General features: G+C 34.3%; 1 protein-coding gene across 1 annotated transcript; it reads left to right on the top strand.

Moving 5' to 3' along the window:
- Positions 1–326: 326 nt before the first annotated feature.
- Positions 327–19930, top strand: LOC121407478 (cysteine-rich venom protein-like). Its single transcript, XM_041598571.1, has 9 exons — positions 327–2387; positions 3536–3784; positions 4064–4182; positions 6389–6480; positions 6829–6858; positions 11564–11653; positions 16758–16874; positions 18679–18706; positions 19289–19930. Exons 1-8 carry the CDS (start codon positions 2160–2162, stop codon positions 18696–18698), a joined length of 945 nt encoding a protein of 314 aa, XP_041454505.1. The 5' UTR covers positions 327–2159; the 3' UTR covers positions 18699–18706; positions 19289–19930.
- Positions 19931–20621: the final 691 nt, after the last annotated feature.

Here is a 20621-nt window from a genome sequence, read left to right on the forward strand (position 1 = left end):
TCACCCATTTTCATTTTCAAGAGAGTATCAAGAAATAATTCACTTTTTGTTATATAATTTGTAGAGATGTAGGCTTCCCTTTTCCAGTAATTAGAACTCAATCGTACTTTCGTGTATTTATCTTGTTAACTATTTTACCTTTTATTATTGTAATGCGCAGTTGGGTATACAAACAGAAATTGCACAATCATCTCATTCTTCCTTTTTCTCCTTTCTCTTTGTTTTTATTAGTCGTACGCTTCTGGTTTAGGCAGTGGTTTGTGATTCCGAAAATGAAGTAATGTTCCTTATTCAGAAAGTTCGATGTTCAGAAAATGAAGTACTGTTTATGGGGTTTATGTAAAGGTTATTGCAATTTTATTACTAACGCACCGAATTTCACTCTTTGGACTATCGATTCGAACCTTCGGAATAACAAACACTTTTCTCTTTGGACAAACAAACCTCGGGTATACACAGCTGATTGACAAACCTTTTTTTTTCATTTCCAACTAAGGAACATCTTGGTATATGCAATTTACCTGTTTTAATATCATACCCTCGGAATAATGAACCTCTAAGTTAACGGACCTTTGATATGAATAACGGGCGTATACCATATTAAGGAAAGGAGTCTAACAACGAGTATTCCAACAAAATACGCTATTAAATATTTCTTCTACAAAACTGTTGTATGATAGTTTATAATTCATGGCACGATTCACTTGTGCGACGAAACAAAGACCGGCAAACAATTTTCTATTGTTTGGTAGATAAACCAATTTGCAATTATGTTTAACTGTATAAATGATGCACTATCCGTGTTCAATGTCATTGCAAGACTTTAATCAATACAATCCTTCCATAGGTTTGCTTGTCGGCACGTTACATTGTTGGCTTGTTACCAGTCCCAGAGAATAGTTAACGATGTGTTTAACATTACCCGCATATATTTGTAGAAAAGAGTGCGATAAATTCTCACAATATTATGATCTCTAAAGGTTTTAATGGTGGAGAGAATAATGGATTTTTTTGCGGTAAACACCATGTATGTAGTCCTGAAAAGGACTGTTAGTTATTTTTCTTGATGATTTGGTAGCTCTTACAAAAAAGTGTTATCGACGTTTCGAGCAGCATATTCTAGTCGTCATGATGATCCACTTGGGTATTATCCAACTCGTATCTTTCCTCAAACGCATACTAGTTTCGTTCGCGCACACTGGAAAAAGATGACAGTTGTTTTTTAACCATTTCCCAGATAAGACCATTTACCGTTACGAGTTGATTAATGAAGGTTCAATGTAATTTACGTTTGATAATGGATCGGATGTCTACAGTAAGGCGCCTTAGACCAGTTGATCACAGCTCGCAAGATATACGCTAGAAAATCAAATCTCTTCACGACAATATACGATTAAAAATGAGCCTGCATTAAAGAAAGATTTTCTAAATCAGTAACTTGCTTGCTTTCAGTTATTGATATGTCTTTTCTCCGCAATTAATGATATTCATTAAAATGGGTAGGGTGTGTTAAAATGAAATAATACAAAATCAAGAAAACATAGAAAATAAATTAAAAAAACAAACAAACAAACAAACATGGTATGATATAACGTAGCCTTCAACCTGTGTACTGAAAAACAGATGGCTGAATAACAGAACCTTGATTATCAGGGAAAATAATAAAACTTGCTTCATACATAGTAAAGCCAAAGTACAGTCATCTTATCCTCTCCATGAAAACCGCTTTCAATGCTAACTGAATATGAATTTTACTGGTAGAAATACATGAATATTCAACTTTCTGAAATGTAATCAATTTTGGGATAATTGATTTAACATAATGTCTGGGAGGTATCGCAAATGTAAAGGTAGGTATAGAAGGTCGGACAATTAAAACGCGTTTATTAGTGTCCTTCACACTACTAAGCCAGAATGTTTCTTCCTCTTGAAAATGTGATATAAGCTCTGTGCCTGACAATGTATACAACCATTTCTTCTGCTGCAGCGAAACTATCCCATAGGCTCATCAAACGCGTGAAACGTACACTGCACGATCCCTTATCTTACCACGCGTAAAACTCTGTTGGTAAAGAATTCTAACTATAAAAAACAAAACCAATCACAATTCTTGATTTTCAATTCTCTTCTTGTTTTGAATTGCCTACAAAATCGAAATTATGAAAGCGTGGAAAAGGGTCTTCCTTTTATTGGCTGTTCTTTGCTTAAGCTCGGTTGATGGCCAAAGCAGCGAATCTGAGAGTGACCAAGAAGTCGATACTGATGACGAGGTTACGCTCGAGACTGTATCAAGTTCCTTCTCGGCCGAGGAGGCAAAGGCTATTCTTGATGAACATAATCGTCTTAGGGGATTGGTTTCACCAGAGGCCTCCAATATGCAGTTCATGGTAAGTCAAGAGATATTCTGTAAATGTACCATCTGCAAGACTGGAATAGTGTAATTGAATTCATTTATTTAATACTTTCATTAAAAATATGCAACTGTAATGAAAAAGCTGCATGCTTATATACACCCTGCAATTTTACACTTATAAGCAATGTATTTGGATTGTTACGAAACTATCAATTTTATAGGGGCTGGTTATTAATCATAAAATAAATTCAGACTAGAGAGTTGAAAAAAAAACACTCAATAACAGAAGTGGAAGTAGAGTGGGTTCAGAATTCACACACCCTCCCACACATACACACACACACATCAAACAGTTTGATATCAAGATTTTGTTTTCAAAAATTATTTCGATATAATTTTGTACTTGTACATATTTTGATTATTGAATTATTTCCAAATAAAATATTTAATGTTTTTATGCCACTCTTTAATATCACCATCCTTATTCGTTAATTTTAATGATAATCATCCAGTTACAAAGAATCGTTATGACTTTGTATAGTAACTTCTGAAGGTTTCCATGGCAAAGAATGAATGCACTGTATCAAATATTGGGCATTTTTTTTTACCACCATGAGGGTGTGTCCAACCAATTTGGAGAGTATTTTACCCAATGCGGGAAGCATACTGTGCAGTAAGGTTTAAAAATAAGCAGCAATTACTTTAGAATGGCCAAAAGTTTCATCACATGGATAAATAAAGATAAATGAAAATGCCCAATGTTGGTTGGACACATAATTACCCTCAAGGGGCACTATATATATATATATATATATATATATATATTATATATATATATATATATATATATATATGTATATAGTTCAACATAGTCCAAAGAAAATGACTATGGCATACAGAGTGAAAAACGGTTTGAAATTTAAAATTTGAAAGTTTCAGACTCTGAAAGTTTTAAATTTCATTTTTTTGGAAGGTTGTGCGGTTGTATGCATGAACAATGGGAATCTGAGATACCTCAGTAAGATTTTCTTTTAATGCTCGATGAAAGCTAACACGTATGCACCTTGGTATCTACTGATGATAACAGGATCGAATACATGTAGGTACGACCATAAATGCTTTATATAATGTTGGCCAGTCCTTCTTTCAACATGGTTTTCTTTTTCTATACATGTTCTATAGGAATGGGATGACGTATTGGCTTCTACTGCTCAGAAGTGGTCCGACAGGTGCGTTTTTAAACATAGTTCCCGTAGAAAACGCGCCGAAGGGTCAACTTTCACATCGGTAGGAGAAAACATTTTCGCAGAGACAGGATCTGCAGCTGATATTGGTGTCCGAGGGACAGAGTCTTGGTATAATGAGACCTTTGATTACGACTATGAGGCTAACTTTTGCCCTCCTGAAAAAATGTGCGGTCATTACACGCAGGTAACCGTTGTTGCTAAGATGGCGGTGATGATGATTATAAAAATGACGATGTATTATGCTAGTGCTAATTTTGTCATTATAATCATCATTCCATTTCTTCTTCTTCTTCCGTTTCTTCTTCTTCTTCTTCTTCTTCTCATCCTTTCCCTTCTTCATCCTCTTCTTGTTATTGTCATTATTGTTATTATGATAATGATAATAATTATTATCATAATCACCAATATTGTGCTTTCTTTATATTTTATAAATAAAGTTTATTTCTTAAATGTCTACTACTAGGTTGTATGGGCTTCTACACAAGCTGTTGGATGTGGAAAAACATTTTGCGCCAAGATAAAAATTCCTGGAGAGCCGGACATGATAGACTCTACTTTCTTCACTTGCAATTATGGCCCCGCGTAAGTTTGACACAATTGCTGATTTTGAACCATATGACAACAACAAAAACAGTTATACTTCTTCTAATGTTACTACTACTACTATTACTACTACTACTTCTACTACTACTACTATTCAGTGGCGTCCCTAGGATTTTTCAAGGGGGGGGGGCAAATTCGTCTGCCAAAATATTTGACAAGCAAAAAAAAGAAGGTCTTCAACTTCAAAAGAGGGGCCACTTGTGGCTCGTCATGGGGGGGGGGCGGGCAGGTATACGGCCTTGCATGGGTTGTGACTCGTCAGGGATGGGGTAGTCTGCCCCCCATTTAAGTACGCTAGTGCTACTACTACTACACTTTTATTACAATGCTACTAGTGATGATGGCAGCACTAATAATAATATTAATTTTAAGAGGTATAAGGATTATTATTAATGATAACAATAATTATAATTATTACGATAATAACGGTAATGATAATAATAATAATAATAATGATAATAAATAGACAAATTAATAATGAAATTCTCCTTATCTATCTCTTCGCTTTGGCGGTTTTTTCTTGCAGGATTTTCTGCATTTTATCCATAAATCGAATGATAGATTAACATTGTCATATAATAACAAAGATACATATGAATACATTTTATATGTGGCAAGCGAAAAGAGAACATTAACAAAGACTGATACTTAATAGTGCAATCATAATTCTGCAAAGCTTTTAAAGGCTCATTTGAACACGACTTTTAATTTTTACGATATCTTTTTTTCTATTTATCCTCAATTGAGGTACTTTATCGTCCATAAAGATATAGGCCTACAAGTTTTTACATCAACAAAATTCATACTATATCGCACAATGTCGAGACGAATGTTACCCGAATGCTCCGAAATGACGTTCCGAATAGTAATGAATTTGCCTGAATGCGCCGATTACGCCACCAGAAGAATCCGAATAGGGCCTAAATCGACTTATTCGGCTGCTATTCGACAGGCGCGGTTCTAGGGGGAGATTTGGGAACTTAAGCCCCCCCCGCAAAAAAAATCAACCATAAAGAATAAAATAGTAAGGTATTATGTAGGCCATATGTTTATGTATTGAACGTCTCCATTGTATACATAATGCTGACCATCGCGGGCCATTTTCATTGTGTTGAGTAAACTTAGAAAATTTCTCAAGCCCCCAGAATTAAGGCCCATCAATATTTTTTGTGTCTATAGAACCGCGCCTGCTTTTCGGAGGGTATTTGGCTCGTTTTTAACATTTCAAAACGAGCCGAATCCTTCGACGAATGTTTCCGAATCCCTTCCGAATTTTCTCGCATTAGGGGAGGGAAAACAGAATACTCCCGTTTCCACTCGAACAGGTGTATTTGGATGGATTCGCAGTTGATTTGGTTCCTGTGTTAAAGGGATGGTCCGAGCTGAAAGTATTTATAGCTTAATAAATAGAGTAGAATTCAATGGGCAAAATGCCGAAAATTTCATCAAAATCAGATGACAAATAACAAAGTTATTGAATTGTAAAGTAGCAATATTTTGTGAAAACAGACATCATGAATATTTGATAGGTGTGCTGATGATGTCACATCTCCACTTGTTCCTTTATATATTATATGAAATTAGGTTTATTCAAATTTTTTCTCCAAGAACTAGAAAAATTGGATTGACAACCGAATTAGTGCATTAGATATTTATTGCTGCAGCTTATTTAATTACAAGGGAAACATATTATTTACACAAATATGAAATGATGAAAAAATATGATTTTATGTAATAACATAAGAAAACAGAAAGTGTGGATGTGACATCATCAGCACACCTAATGGATATTCATGACGACTGTTTTCACAAAATATTGCTAAACTTTAAACTTCAATAAATTTATTATTTGTTATCTGATTTTGATGAAATTTTCGTCATTTTGCTCAGTGAATTCTTTTCTATTTATTAAGATATACATATTTTCAGCCCGGACCATCTCTTTAAGGCCTAGATTCACCCGAACCTAATCAGCTGCGATTCAATTCGAATACACGTATTCGGGTGGTTTCTGGAATGTTCTGTTTTCCCTCCAACAATGCGAGAGAAATTCAAGTAGGATTCAAGAACATTCGAATCAACCGAAACCATCTGAATGTGGCCGAATTCTGGAGAATTCGGTTTTTGGTGTAACCCAAGCTTAATCGAGACCTAATATATATAATTATCTCTATTTTGTCACCAGAGGAAACGTGAACAGAGCTCGCCCGTACCTGACTGGTACCAGCTGTACACAGTGCCCGACAAACATGAGCATGTGTTATGAAAAGAAATGCAGTAAGTAAACATTTTGCTATAATAAGGGCCAAGAAACAGATAGGAACAAAGATATTAAACTATTGCATTTGCTTTTAAGACATTGAAGGCATCTAGTCTTAGTATATGTAAAAAACACATTCGAAATGTTTGAATATAAACGCAAACGCATACATATGCTATGAAGAGCGATGAAGTACGAATAGACATAATGTATGAGATTTTGTGACCGAGTTGAGCTCAAGCTGATGATATAATGCTTTCTCATAAGGTTCAAAAGATGAGATATAACATTCTCAATCTATCACGGCATTTTCAACGTTTGGGACACTTCAAAAGCACTGAATAATGTTATTATTATTATTCTAGGTTCGTGCACTACAGGCACTACAGGCTGTGGTAAGTTATTGAAAGAAAACTGAAACCGTTCTTCTATTTTGAAGACATATACATACATACATATATACATACATACACACACACACACACACACACACACACACATATATATATATATATATATGTATATATATATATATATGTATATATATTTATTTATATAGTTCAAAGTGTTGGCTTTATAAGTTATTAAAAACTAACAAATCCTGATGTAGACGAAGACGTAGGGAACGTCGAATAGTTTAGTTACTTTGAATGATCATTTGGTTAAAAAAACATTAGCTTTCGATTTGTTGTTAACACTAAATATATTATGAGGAGATAATGATGTAAGACGAAACTTTTCATATAGATTTTATTTTGCAAGCCTTCGGTCGTTCATCGTGCATTCATCATGCCAAAGAACACATGCGAATAAGGACATGATGACAAAAAAGTAAATGGAAATAAAAAAATACCCAAAAGAAGAGGTAGTGAACAGAACGGAATTGTTGTGTTTAATTGGAAAGGATTTGGTGAGTTAAAAACAGAGAAAGTGGGAGTAGTATTTACTAGTGAGGTGGTTAGATGGGAGAGCTGGTCATTGGGGTTGGCTTTTGGGGTCGACACCCTAATTCAAAAATGAAAATAAAAGATTATAATTCATGTAACATACAATTGTTATAACAGTTCCATCAGTTGACTTACAATTTCAATGTATTCCAGATAATACTGTGTATGTATGTCGTTTGCTCTTATGCATTATTGATATATTTTTCAGTATCAATCTAACTTGAAAGATAACAATCAGAAAAAAAAAACAAAAATCATCTTAAAGGTTACCTGATATTTCTGTATCGTATCCGAACATTAACTCCCTAATGAACATTTTAATATAATAATAATGATAATAATAATGCTGTAAGTTTTATATAGCGCACATATCTGTCGATAATGATTCCTTCATATATATATCTTTTCACATTCATTGACTTTATTTTCCCGTTTTGTGTTTTCGTTTTAATTTCCGTTTAATAAAGAAGTATCAAATGATAGTAAAATATTCTTTTGAAATAGTTCTTCCTCTTAAAAAAAGAAATTTTAAAGACGATGTATAGTATCCCTAAATTAGACCCCAAAGTAGCCAATCTGGAATAAAATTATTGGAAATGGTTTTTTGACTGATTTGAGTAGGTATGGGTGTCAACATTTACCAAAAAAAAGTTAGGAGGAATACGGGTTGGGGAAAGTGCTTTTTTCAAGGTCAAAGGTCAATGACCTTTTCATATATACTGTATAATGGTATCTCTGAGATGGAATGGTGCAGGTTGGTGATAATGGTGTCAAAATGCACAAATTCTTACCATAATATCAAATAAAATGAAATTAAGTACCCAGAATCCACATTCGCTGATAAAATTCAAGGTCAAATTCTTTCAAAGGTCAATGACCTTTTTTTACATTATATACCATACTGCATAATGGTATCTCTGAGATGATAATGTACAGGCTGGCGATCATGCTGTCAAAATGTACAGATTCTTACAAGAAGATAAAATAGAATGAATTCAAGTACTTAGAATTGACATTCACCAATGAAATTTAAGGTCAACGGTTTTAAAAGGTCAATGACCTTTTTACATTATATATACCATACTGTATAATAGTATCTCTGTGATGAAAAGGCACAGGTTGGTGATCATGGTGTCAAAATGCACAGATTTCTGACCAGAAGACCAAATGAAATAAAATCAAGTACCCAGAATGCACATTCACCCATAAAATTTAAGGCCAAAGGTCAATGACCTTTTATACATTATGTACCATATCATGGTATCTCTAAGATAAAACGGCGAAGGTTGGTGTTCTTGGTGTCAAAATACACAGATTCTTCCAGGAAGATTAAATGAAATAATATCAAGCATCAAGAATTTACATTCACCTTTAAAATTCAAGGACAAAGGTCAATGTCCTTTTTAACATGAGATAATGATAATGGTATCTCTGAGACAAAACATCACAGGTTCGTAATCTTGGTGCCAAAATGCAAAGATTTGTACCAGTAGATTAAACAACACCAAAATCAGTATACAGAATATTTCACCCTTGAATTCCAAGTTCAGATGAAATGATATATGCATATATATATATAAATGTGTGTGAAGCTATACATGTACAACAGCTTTGGCAACTCTTTTATTTTCAATATTGTGTAAAGAAATGGATGAAGAGAACAATGGTACATATATATATATATATATGTAAGGTCATGGAGAATGTTTTTAGCTTTCAGAGGTCAATGAACTCTTTCCAAAATATCAGTGGAAATTGTTTTAAAAAGGTGATAACCAAATAACACTTCTTCATATACTGCAATGCATTTCCAAAAGCAATGAGAAAAAAAATGAAATGGATTATACAATTTGAAATGTGATGCATCATAATATCTAAATTAAAGTTGTAGTGTCTGTTTCTCTCCAAGCGATTGTCCATTCATCTCATTAGCTTAATCTTCTGATAATGGATAGGTCTAAATCTCATGTCACATCTTGCATCATCTGAGAGCATTTCCAAACAGCAGAGGGATGACGATGAAGATGAAATGAAGGCCATCATTAGAGCTGCAGCTTTTGTCATAGTAAATGGCATGTATCTCAACTTTAACAAAGATGAATTCCCGTATTATTATTAATTACCTCTCATTGCGAGCTGCCAGAATCTCTTGAGATGCTAATGCTGCAAGGCAATCTGCTATCTAGCTGCCGTAGGTCACCCATAATGCTATTTCTACTAGGTATCAGTTTGTACAAGGATCATGTATATTGTCCAGAACAACTGATTGTTATCATGCATAGTAATGAAATTCAAAAGGAGATAATAGCTTACAAGTACACATCCATTGACCTAACAACACTCCTACAGCACCACTTTCAGTTCTTGAGGATCAAGCTGTGCAACATATCAGTAATAATATAGATCCTTGTATGTTATTTTCCCTTGACAGAACATTAGGCTTTCATTGAATGGGCCAGATCAAAGTCCTGAAAATGTCAGAAGGTTTCCAAGAGTTTGATTACTCTTTGCTGAAGTTGAGACACTTAACTTCATTTACTATGACAAAACCTGCCGCTCTAATGATTGCCTTATTTCACTTCTTCATCATTGTCCCTGGCTATATGAAAATGTTCTTGGATGATGCCTATCTTTTCCATTTACAGATTAAGTTATAGTATATAGTATTGATTGTAGCATTTGAGGTTAGTGAAATATTGCTACAGAGAAATTAGTACCTTGATTTAGATTTATAAAATGCATATCTAAATGCTGCTACTTTAGACAACTTCACCATTTCAAATTATATCATACATGATTTTATTTTTTACACTTTTGGCAATGCATTACTACAGTATATATTAAAGAGTGCTATTTGATTTCAATTTCACCTCGAACTTGTATTTTGACATCATCATTGGTCCAGGAATCAACTATTAAACTTCTGTTCATTTTCCACGCAGGTGAGTCTTTTCCCCATCAAAATCACTATATACCTACATGCCACAATCAAGTTATCGATCTATTTACTTAAATTTCCAGCAGTTTTTGACATAGTTCATTGACCTCTAACCCCTAAATATATTTTTCATGGCCATTATTTATCCTTATTTCAAAATGAAATTATTAAACATCCAAGTTTTCATTACATATAGCTATCTTTCATTCTATTATTCACAAAAAATGTGAATATAATGGGTTAATTTCTTTTTTGGTGAATTATAAATGGATATATCAGTATTCATTAACTTCTGACCTTTGGCATTGGATATCAAAGGTGAAGGATAATTCTTTAATATTATTTTGTGCCTTTTTATCTTCTTGCAAAAATTGTTTTTTGACACCAACATGCAGCGTGATATCTCAGATATACCATTATACGATATATAACCTATGTAAAAATGTCATTGACCTTTGACCTTGAACTTTATGGATTAATATGTATTCTGGGTACTTAACTTCATTCTATTTGATCTTCCTGTAAGAAACTCTGCATTTTGACACCAAGATCACTAACCTGCGCCTTTTCATCTCGGAGATACCATTATACCATATATGGTATATAATGTAAAAAAAAGGTCATTGACCTTTGAAAGGTTTTGACCTTGAATTTCATTGGTGAATGAGCATTGTATGTACTTGATTTTATTTTATTTGATCTTCTTGTAAGAATCCGTGCATTTTGACACCAAGATCATCAACCTGCGCCTTTTCATCTCAGAGATACCATTATATCGTATATGGTATATAATGTAAAAAAGGTCAATGACCTTTGAAAGGCTTTGACCTTGAAATTTTTCGTTTAATGTGCATTCTGGGTACTTAATTTCATTCTATTAGATATTGTGGTAAGAATTTGTGCATTTTGACACCATTATCACCAACCTGCGCCTTTCCATCTCAGAGATACCATTATACAGTATATATGAAAAGGTCATTGACCTTTGACCTTGAAAAAAAGCACTTTCCCCAACCCGTATTCCTCCTAACTTTTTTTTGGTAAAAGTTGACACCCATACATACTCAAAACAGTCAAAAAACCATTTCCAATAATTTTATTCCAGATGGTTACTAATTACGGGATACTAGTATATCTAATAATTGGTGTAAAAGGTATACACCTTTGACATCGAATACACATCCTTTTGATTAACTTGATATTTTTATATTCTAGAGTGCAAGGCGTCGTGTATGAACGACGGATCATTAAAAGATGACTGTACATGTGATTGCCCAAACGGGTATTTCGGCAGCGACTGTTCCTGTAAGTCTAAAAAATATTTCAACATGATTCTGGTTTATTTTCTGACTCTTTTCCTGTATTCGAAATTCAAATAATTTCCGACTTTGAATATAGCCTGTTTTTCTTGATTTTAGAGCACTAAAGGGAAAATGCGATACTTATTTTTGTACCGGTATATATTTTTTTTACTTGGTGGGGTCTCGAAGTACCCTCCTTTATCATGTGCACAGAACGGCACCTGCAATAAACATACCCACCTAAATTTTAACATTCGATAGGGTTCAATTTCAGGGGCAGATATAATTTTTGCCATCAATTATATATGATTTCTCTGATCGGCCAGCTAAGAGCTCGAAGAGCTATTTTCTCGTTTGCTGGGGGATGAAATATATATTAGCCCCATTTTGCAAACAATAAGATAATGCCTTTTGAATTAATAATGAGAGCGCGAAGTGCGTGCTGTAAAATTTCATATTTAGGCCTGGAAACTGGACATTTTACTGAGCTTTTTTTATTCATGAACTGATGAGTGAACTTAAACCAAATTATGAAAGCTCAGTATGACAGCTGAAATATATTGTGTATATTGACAACATAATAATTTCAATAAGCGTCATTGCTCATGAATAAGATATGGGTCTCAATCATCAGAAAAAAATGAGCAAGTGACCTGACATGCTATCGATTTCCGATTCTTCCCCTCTGCAACAATGGGTTAGATGCATAAAAAGCAGCAGTTGCCTTGTAAGCAGGCGCGGATCCAGGAGAGGGCCGAGCCGGCCCCGGCCCCCCTATTTTTTTGACAACCTGCAGAAAAAAGTGTACTCTTTACCTTGATAGAAACTACGAAAAACAGAAAGAAAAGTAAGAAAGAGGTATTTTACCATGATGTGTAATTTACAGCCTCGTAACGACCGGCCCGACCCCGAAAGGAAACCAAAAAAAGGTGAGGGGAAGAATTGGAAAATATAAAAATTTTCGCTCGCGCTTCGCGCTCGCATTGCCTGTGATATTAATCCCATTCAAGAGGGTTAAATGACACTAATATATAACCAATATATAACCAATATATATATATACAATATATCCAGTTCTGATATCAATTTGCACACAATTTTTTTAGCTCGCACATCAAGCTTTCATTATTTTGTTTGATTTACACAAATTGTTAATGTGTATCAAAATGTTCAGCTCGCGCTGCGCGCTCGCATTGTTTGATTTGTGAGAAACCTATGCTTTTTAGAAATTCTTACCAAAATTTGTCAAAACGCTCCTTTATCATGTCAGAATATCAAAAAATTAAGCTCATGCTTCGCCCTCGCATTTAATTGTTTGAGACACACAGCTTGTTTATTAACGCGCTTAAACTGTTCATTTTTTTCAGGTCGGATAATCAGAAATTTTGAACTCGCGCTTCGCACTCTCATTATTTAATTGGTGATACTTGTATCCTCTTCATTAATCACTATAAACAGTCCTAATTGAGTCACTTTTCACGTTACTATAATAAAATTTCGGCTCGCGCTCGCATTGTTTAGTTGGATACTTATCTTTGTTCATGATTATAAAAACTGCTCTGAATGTTCAGTTCTAAGGACATAAAATATCAAAGATTTTTAGCTCGCGCTTCGCGCTCGCAATATATATATTAAGACCACATGAGATACCTTATATTGTTTATAGCAATAAAAACTAACATATACTTAAAACTTCAGTGTTTAGTTAGGACTACCCCCTGAAAAACCAACAAAAAAAGCCAGATTGTAGCGGCCAATCGAGAAAAATGTTGATCAAAATATTTTTCGGCCCCCCCTATTGGCGAAAGCTGGATCCGCCCCTGTTAAGCACAAGCAATTGCTTACCAAACAATAGATCAAGCCTTAGCGATTGCTTTATATCGTATGCATAACCCTTTGCTTGTGTTTAAAACATTTTTTTGCATTATTATTATTATTATTAAAGCAATTGCTAGCGGTTTGAACAATAGCGACGTCACACTGCACTGGTGCAAACACGACTCTAAAACAAAGGCGGGATTCCTATGCATAAGTTTCCTGACTTGGCAGTGCAAAATATACCGCGTTTTTTCTTTGACGTGGTGTCAAACTATACCTATAACTTGTTTGTATCGATTTTTTTTGATAATTGGCATTGGATTTGCACTTAACATGTACATGTAGGCTACTTCACACACTGCAAAAACTCAGGTGTTGATTTCACACCAGCCGGGAATCTATATATATGTCCACACCAGAGAAGTATTGAAACAACATCAGTTTGCGATCAAACCGATGCTGTTTTAATACTAATTGGAGTTCTATAAACACCTATCTGGTGTTAGATAAAAACCAAACTGGTATTAACACTTCTCTGGTGTGGACATAATAGATTCCGGGCTGGTGTTAAATCAACACCAGTGTTTTTGAAGTGCACCATGGGGGCCTCTCTCATGTGCATAAGTATAAAACATGGTTATAAAATGCGAACGCCCTGATCAAGCAAACACCCGAACTGCTCTGACGCCTGACGGAGCTTGAAAAAAACAACAAGCAAATGCTTAAACGCACAAGTAAACCGTTCACTTTATGCATGTATGATTTTTAGCATTTGCTTAATTGTCAATCAATTGCGAGCAATTATGTCACATTCCTACATGAGTTAGTGAACATATTTGCACATCCCTTTCAATGAAATATCAATATCAATATGAATTATTGAAAATGTGTTTCGCAATTGAATTAAATGCAAATCTTGTAAGGTCAGAACATCATTGACATCTGGATTAATTAATTGCAGTCATGCCTTACTTTGGCGCTTGTCAAAAGTGACATCACTGCAAAGAACACCTTGTCATAATCCAAGCGTGAATACATATAAATATGGCATCAAATTATTTGGGAGGAGATAATTTTTCCGGCCATACATAATGGATCAGATGCATAAAAGTAGCATTTACTTTTTCCAGGCTTTTGCTTGATTCCGTATGCATAAAAATAAGCGAGTAAATGCAAGTTTAAAGTGATTGGTTTACATTGGTTTGACTTTTAAAACATCTGAGCTAGAAGGTCACACTTGTCACCTGTGTCTGTGATATGTTACAAAAATGAAGCCCAGAAAAAATTGCGTTCGAAAATAATTATTTAGTGCTTCAAAAATTGAAATATAAAGTGACCGGAAACACCATCTTAATTTCATCCCGTACACTTATGTGTACTATTTAGGCGTATATAAGACACCTATTTACAAAATCGGGGTTGCCTTGTAGTTTTAGCTTTTCATTCTCAATAATGGTTGTTTTCAGGGTTTATTAGTTTAAATACATGCACTTGTACACATGTTTCATCTTGGTTTGAGAATTTTTTTAAATCGGCTGCTCACAAAGTTAAACAATACCTTTAAGCAGTCGCCGACTGCTAGCATTTCCTTGAGGATAAAGCTATTGCTAAAAAGCGTATGCATAAAGCGAACATTTCGCTTGTGCGTTTAAGCACAATGCTTGGGTTTTTTCAAGCTCCGTCAGAGAACCCCAACATGCCCAAGGTTTACCGTAGCCTACATGCAGGCGCGGATCCAGGAGGGGGCCGAGCCGGCCCCGGCCCCCCCTATTTTTTGACAACCTGCAGAAAAAGTTCACTTCTTACCTTGATAGAAACTACGAAAAACAGAAAGAAAAGTAAGAAAGAGGTATACAGCCTCGTATCGACCGGCCCGACCCGAAAGGAAAAAAAAGTGAGGGGAAGAATTGGAAAATAGACTTTATATAAAAATTTTCGCTCGCGCTTATCGCTCGCAATGCCTATGTAATGAATCCCATTCAAGAGGGTTAAATGACACTAATATATATTATATATTAGTGTCAATTTGCACACAATTTTCTATCACATCAAGCTTTCATTATTTTGTTTGATTTACACAAATTGTTAATGTGTATCAAAATGTTCGGCTCGCGCTGCGCGCTCGCATTGTTTAATTTGTGAGATACCTATGCTCTTTGGAAATTCTTACCAAAATTTGTCAAAATGCTCCTTTATCATGTCAGTATATAAAAAAATTAAGCTCATGCTTCGCACTCGCATTTAATTGTTTGAGACGCACAGCTTGTTTATTTAAATAAAAACGCGCTTAGACTTAGAAATTTTGAGCTCGCGCTTCGCACTCTCATTATTTATTTGGTGATACTTGTATCCTCTTCAATAATCACAAAAAACAGTCCTGAGTCACTTTTCACGTTACTATATGATAAAATTTCGGCTCGCGCTTCGCGCTCGCATTGTTTAGTTGGATACTTATCTTTGTTCATGATTATAAAGACTGCTCTGAATCTTCAGTTCCAAGGACATAAAATATCAAAGATTTTTAGCTCGCGCTTCTCGCTCGCATTATATATTAAGACCACATGAGATACCTAATATTGTTTATAGCAATAAAAACTAACATATACTTAAAACTTCCGTCTTTAGTTAGGACTACCCCGTGAAAAATCAACAACAAAAAAGCCAGATTGTAGCGGCCAATCGAGAAAAATGTTGAGCAAAATATTTTTCGGCCCCCCCCCCTATTGGCGAAAGCTGGATCGGCCCCTGTACATGTACGTGTTTTCTTCCTAATAAGTGCAAATCAAATGCCAAATGTATAAATTTATCAAAAATAAATGTTAGTTTGGCAATCAACTCGTCTGAGGAATAATGTTACATGAAAGAAGGGGTAATTTACACTGCCATACCATGCATACCTGTACGTACCAGTCCTGCCTTTTCCGTGAGTCGTGTTCGCACCAGCGTGCTGCAGCGTGCTCGTTGCTATTGTTCAAACTGCTAGCACTTGCTTCCTGAAAGCAAGAAAAGGGTTTAAGCATGCACAAGCAAAGGGTTATGCATATGAAATGAATCAATTGCTGAAGCATAGCTTTTGCTTTCCTTGTGCTTAAAGCAATTGCTTGCAAGTAATTGTTATTTTTTATGCATCTGACCCAAGGATTATGTGTCATTGGTGACTTTCTTCCCGTTAGATTGGGGATTTGTTAGTTGTCACTTTTTTGTATACTCACACGGTATACTGCTGCTGCTACTGACATGACTGACGTATAATACGTGTCTCCCATTTCTTTCATATAATTCTTTTACAGCCGTTTGTGCGAATACTCATAAGTACTGTGGCGCCAGTCCTGGCTGGCCAAAGTCTTGGTGCCGTGACGAATATCCGTATGTACTCGAAAATTGTCCCCTTATGTGTGAAACGTGCAGTAAGTATAACGTTCGATCAGTTGAAAATATTTTCTCTAATTTTAGGAACAGCATTGGCTGATAAAGTGCTCCATCTCACGAGTGGTAAATGAATAAAAAAGTGGAGCGCCTCTGGGAGTCTCGCCTATTACGCGATTCAATATAACAGCAGTACTGACTTTGAAAACGACTATTCATAAAAACACCATTCATATGTTAATAATATACTATGTTCATTGACCCTAAATCACATTTGACCTTGATCAAGTGACCTAAGACGTATGTAAGATGATCAGTGACACTTGATTACCCATATATGTCCACATTTTATGAACTATATCAAAGATACGTGTACTATATCCATTGACTTTCAAATACTGATGCCCAAAGCTCATTAGCCTTAAATTACCTTTGTGAACCGAAACTCAAGCAGGATATTTACTGATGCTTGATTACACTTATGTCCAAGTTACATGAACTAGATCCATATACTTTCAAAGTTTTGACATTAAAAACAAAATGTTTTGAAATCCCCAACATAATGTAAGTTCATTGACCTTAATGACATTTGACCTTGGTCGTGTGACCTGACACTCGCATGGGATATTCACTGATACTTGAATACTTTTGTGTCTAAGCTTTATGCACTAGATTCATAAACTTTTAAAGTTTTGATGGCAATTCAACAAATAACCCCAACATGGCCAAAGTTCACTCACCCCAAATAACCATTTGAACTCGGTCATGTGACATAAAACTCAAGCAGTATGTTAAGTTGAGTACCCTTATGTCCAAGTTTCATGATCTAGGTTAATATACTTTCTAAGTTATGATGACATTTCAAAATCTAGACATTAGGTTAAGATAGTTGTCGCTGTCGCCGTCGGAAAAGCGGTGCTTATAGTCTCGCTCGCGCTCTGCTATGCAGGCGAGACAATAAAATGAATAAATTGAATAAAGAAGGTATTTTTAGAGTGCACAGAATTAACAAAGAAAGAAAATATTTGCAATGGATATCAATTAACATTGACATCATACATCATCATATGGAGAAATAGAACTTTCATGTAATACCTAGTTCGCACTGTCACGATCCACCCCACGTTTGAAACGGAGATCTTAATCGTGTAGTAATCATTGTGATCGTGTCAGATCGTATCAAATCAGTCGTGGCAATCGTACTGATCGCAGAAACAAATATGAATGGTTCAAACATTCTCGCGATTAGTTACGGAAGGTAAATCATTGAATTCGTAACGGATCGCACGGCAGTGGGAGCGAGGAATAATGTATATATATGTAGATATATATATATATATATATATATATATATATATATATATATATATTAAATAGGCAAAGTGGTGAGCATTGTACTTCGTTCCAACAGAGTTTATCTTGAAGTCCAAATTTCAAATTTTCGACGTGAAGCACAATTCTTCTTCAGGGATACAATAAAGCTCACAGTGACAATTGAAATAATAACATTCACGATTCAATTAAAATAATAACATTGAATAATAACATTCATGACTCAATTTATTCCAATTCTTGTCACTGTGAGCTTTATTGTATCCCTGAAGAAGACGTGTGTTTTACGTCGAAAATATGGACTTAAAAATAGACTTTGTTGGAACTAAATACAATGCATTACCAATTTGCCCCATTTATCTCATCTATGTCCAACACGCGAAATGCAATATCGTCAGATATATATATATATATATATATATATATATATATATATATATATATATATATATATATATATATATGTATATATATATATTCATGTCTTATTTCTTTCTATTTAACATTTTGCAGAAGCACCCCCAGCCAAATGAGATCTGTGGTAAGGAAAACAAAATATTTGTAATTTTCGATAGTCTAATGAACCTATAGCTGTCCGGGATTCATTATTACAGGATTGACATGAAGCTCGTGATGTCTCATGATATCATTAAAAAACGTGTTGTTTTTCACGGCTGGCCGGGCAATGCACGTACATTGATTCAACATTATTAAAATCAGGAAAATGGAACTACTTTTCAACAGTCAAATACATGTTATCACACTATCATGAGGATAATTAAATACACAGGGCTTTGGTTATTTTGGGAAAGCACATTAACAAAATACTTGTTAAGTGTATTGGAGATGCATATTTTGTATCCCCGGTAGGTAACTTGATTTCAATATGTATTGTCAGTTAAAGCTAAAAATGTCTTTTAACATTCCTCACCGTCAAACGCTCTGTGCATCCATTCATTATTAAATCTACCATTACCAATTCAAACACTGTACGGATTCGTAAACATAAGAAAACCCCTGGACATACAATATTTTAAGGGTTTTTTTCTATTCCAAAAAATAATATTACCGATAGTAATAAGAGAATGATTAGTTTTTGTTGTTGATATTTTTTCCATGGCAGAGAAAAATCTTGACTAGGACGCTCTTTTCGGAAAGTCAGCTAGAAAGGTGGACAATCTTCCACATCAACTTGATGTCCAATAAAGCCAGACTTAGACGTCAGAGAGTTCGTGAACTTGATAATGGATGATATCGCCTTTTTTCTTTTTAATTTTTTGCATTTAACCTGCATTTGAGCATTTTTCGTGCTAGAATTATTTATCATAATGACTAAATTATCTTTGAGTGCAATTAGAAGTAAACTTCTCATTTCAAAATATTTCTTTAATATCAATTATCGCAAGACTATGATCATGAAATCATTTGGTGTAAAGGTACTTCGCATTCGTTGTATGAGGTGATTGTTTGCCTACTGGTATATTGATGTATTCCTTTGTTTATGTAGAATACAAGTAATAAATTGTGATTCGTGGTTGGAGCAAGTTCATACAATATTTAATTGGGAATTCCATATGGTACCCGAACATAGTTCAGATGTTCGATCGCAGAATGTTGTTTACATCCATATCACGGCTCTAACATTACGCTATAGCACTATTACATTATAAAAATCATTTTCTTGGTAATTCAGAGAATGTAGTCTAAAATACAATTCTGGAGGTGTATTGGAATTACTGTGACAAGTTTCCTTTTGTTTTAACAACGCTAGAATTCATACAGAATATGCTACACGTTTATAAAAATTTGGTTAATTTCATTTATTATGAAAATTACTATCGTATCTATCAAAACTATCATTAAATTGCCTTTTATATATATATATATATATATATAAAATATATATATATATATATATAAAATATATATATATATGTATAAAAATTATGTATCACTCTTAATAATACTAATAGTGTGGAAAACATAATAGAGTCTACAATTGGAATTGGAATAAGGGTAATTGATGACTCTGGTGAGGTTCATCGACAATTGTCTATTAATTTGTTTTTGCTTTTGTGATTATTTTTTTAGATTGAGATATCTAGTTAAATACCTTTTCAGTATATACCGCTTTAAGACCGTCACGGTATCCACGAACACACCCATAGTTAAAAAAATAAAATAAAATTATTATTTATTCTGCATTGTTGTCTTTAAAAACACGTAATGGGTTATCGAAGAGAAGAAGAGTCAAAATACACAGATAACAAGAAGATTCACGTACAGTTAAGAAGCTATTCAGATGAAGACTTGTATATTTTAGGAATTCGACATGATTGTGGATTCAGATCACGAGTACTGAATGAATTTCTGTTTTTTTTTAGATACGTTATTTCAGAATGCCAAATTAGGTTTTTTTTTAGATATGCTCTTGCATATTATGTCTAGAGTTCTCA

The sequence above is a fragment of the Lytechinus variegatus genome, chromosome 2 (assembly GCF_018143015.1).
Source record: "Lytechinus variegatus isolate NC3 chromosome 2, Lvar_3.0, whole genome shotgun sequence".
Classification (NCBI taxonomy): domain Eukaryota; kingdom Metazoa; phylum Echinodermata; class Echinoidea; order Temnopleuroida; family Toxopneustidae; genus Lytechinus; species Lytechinus variegatus.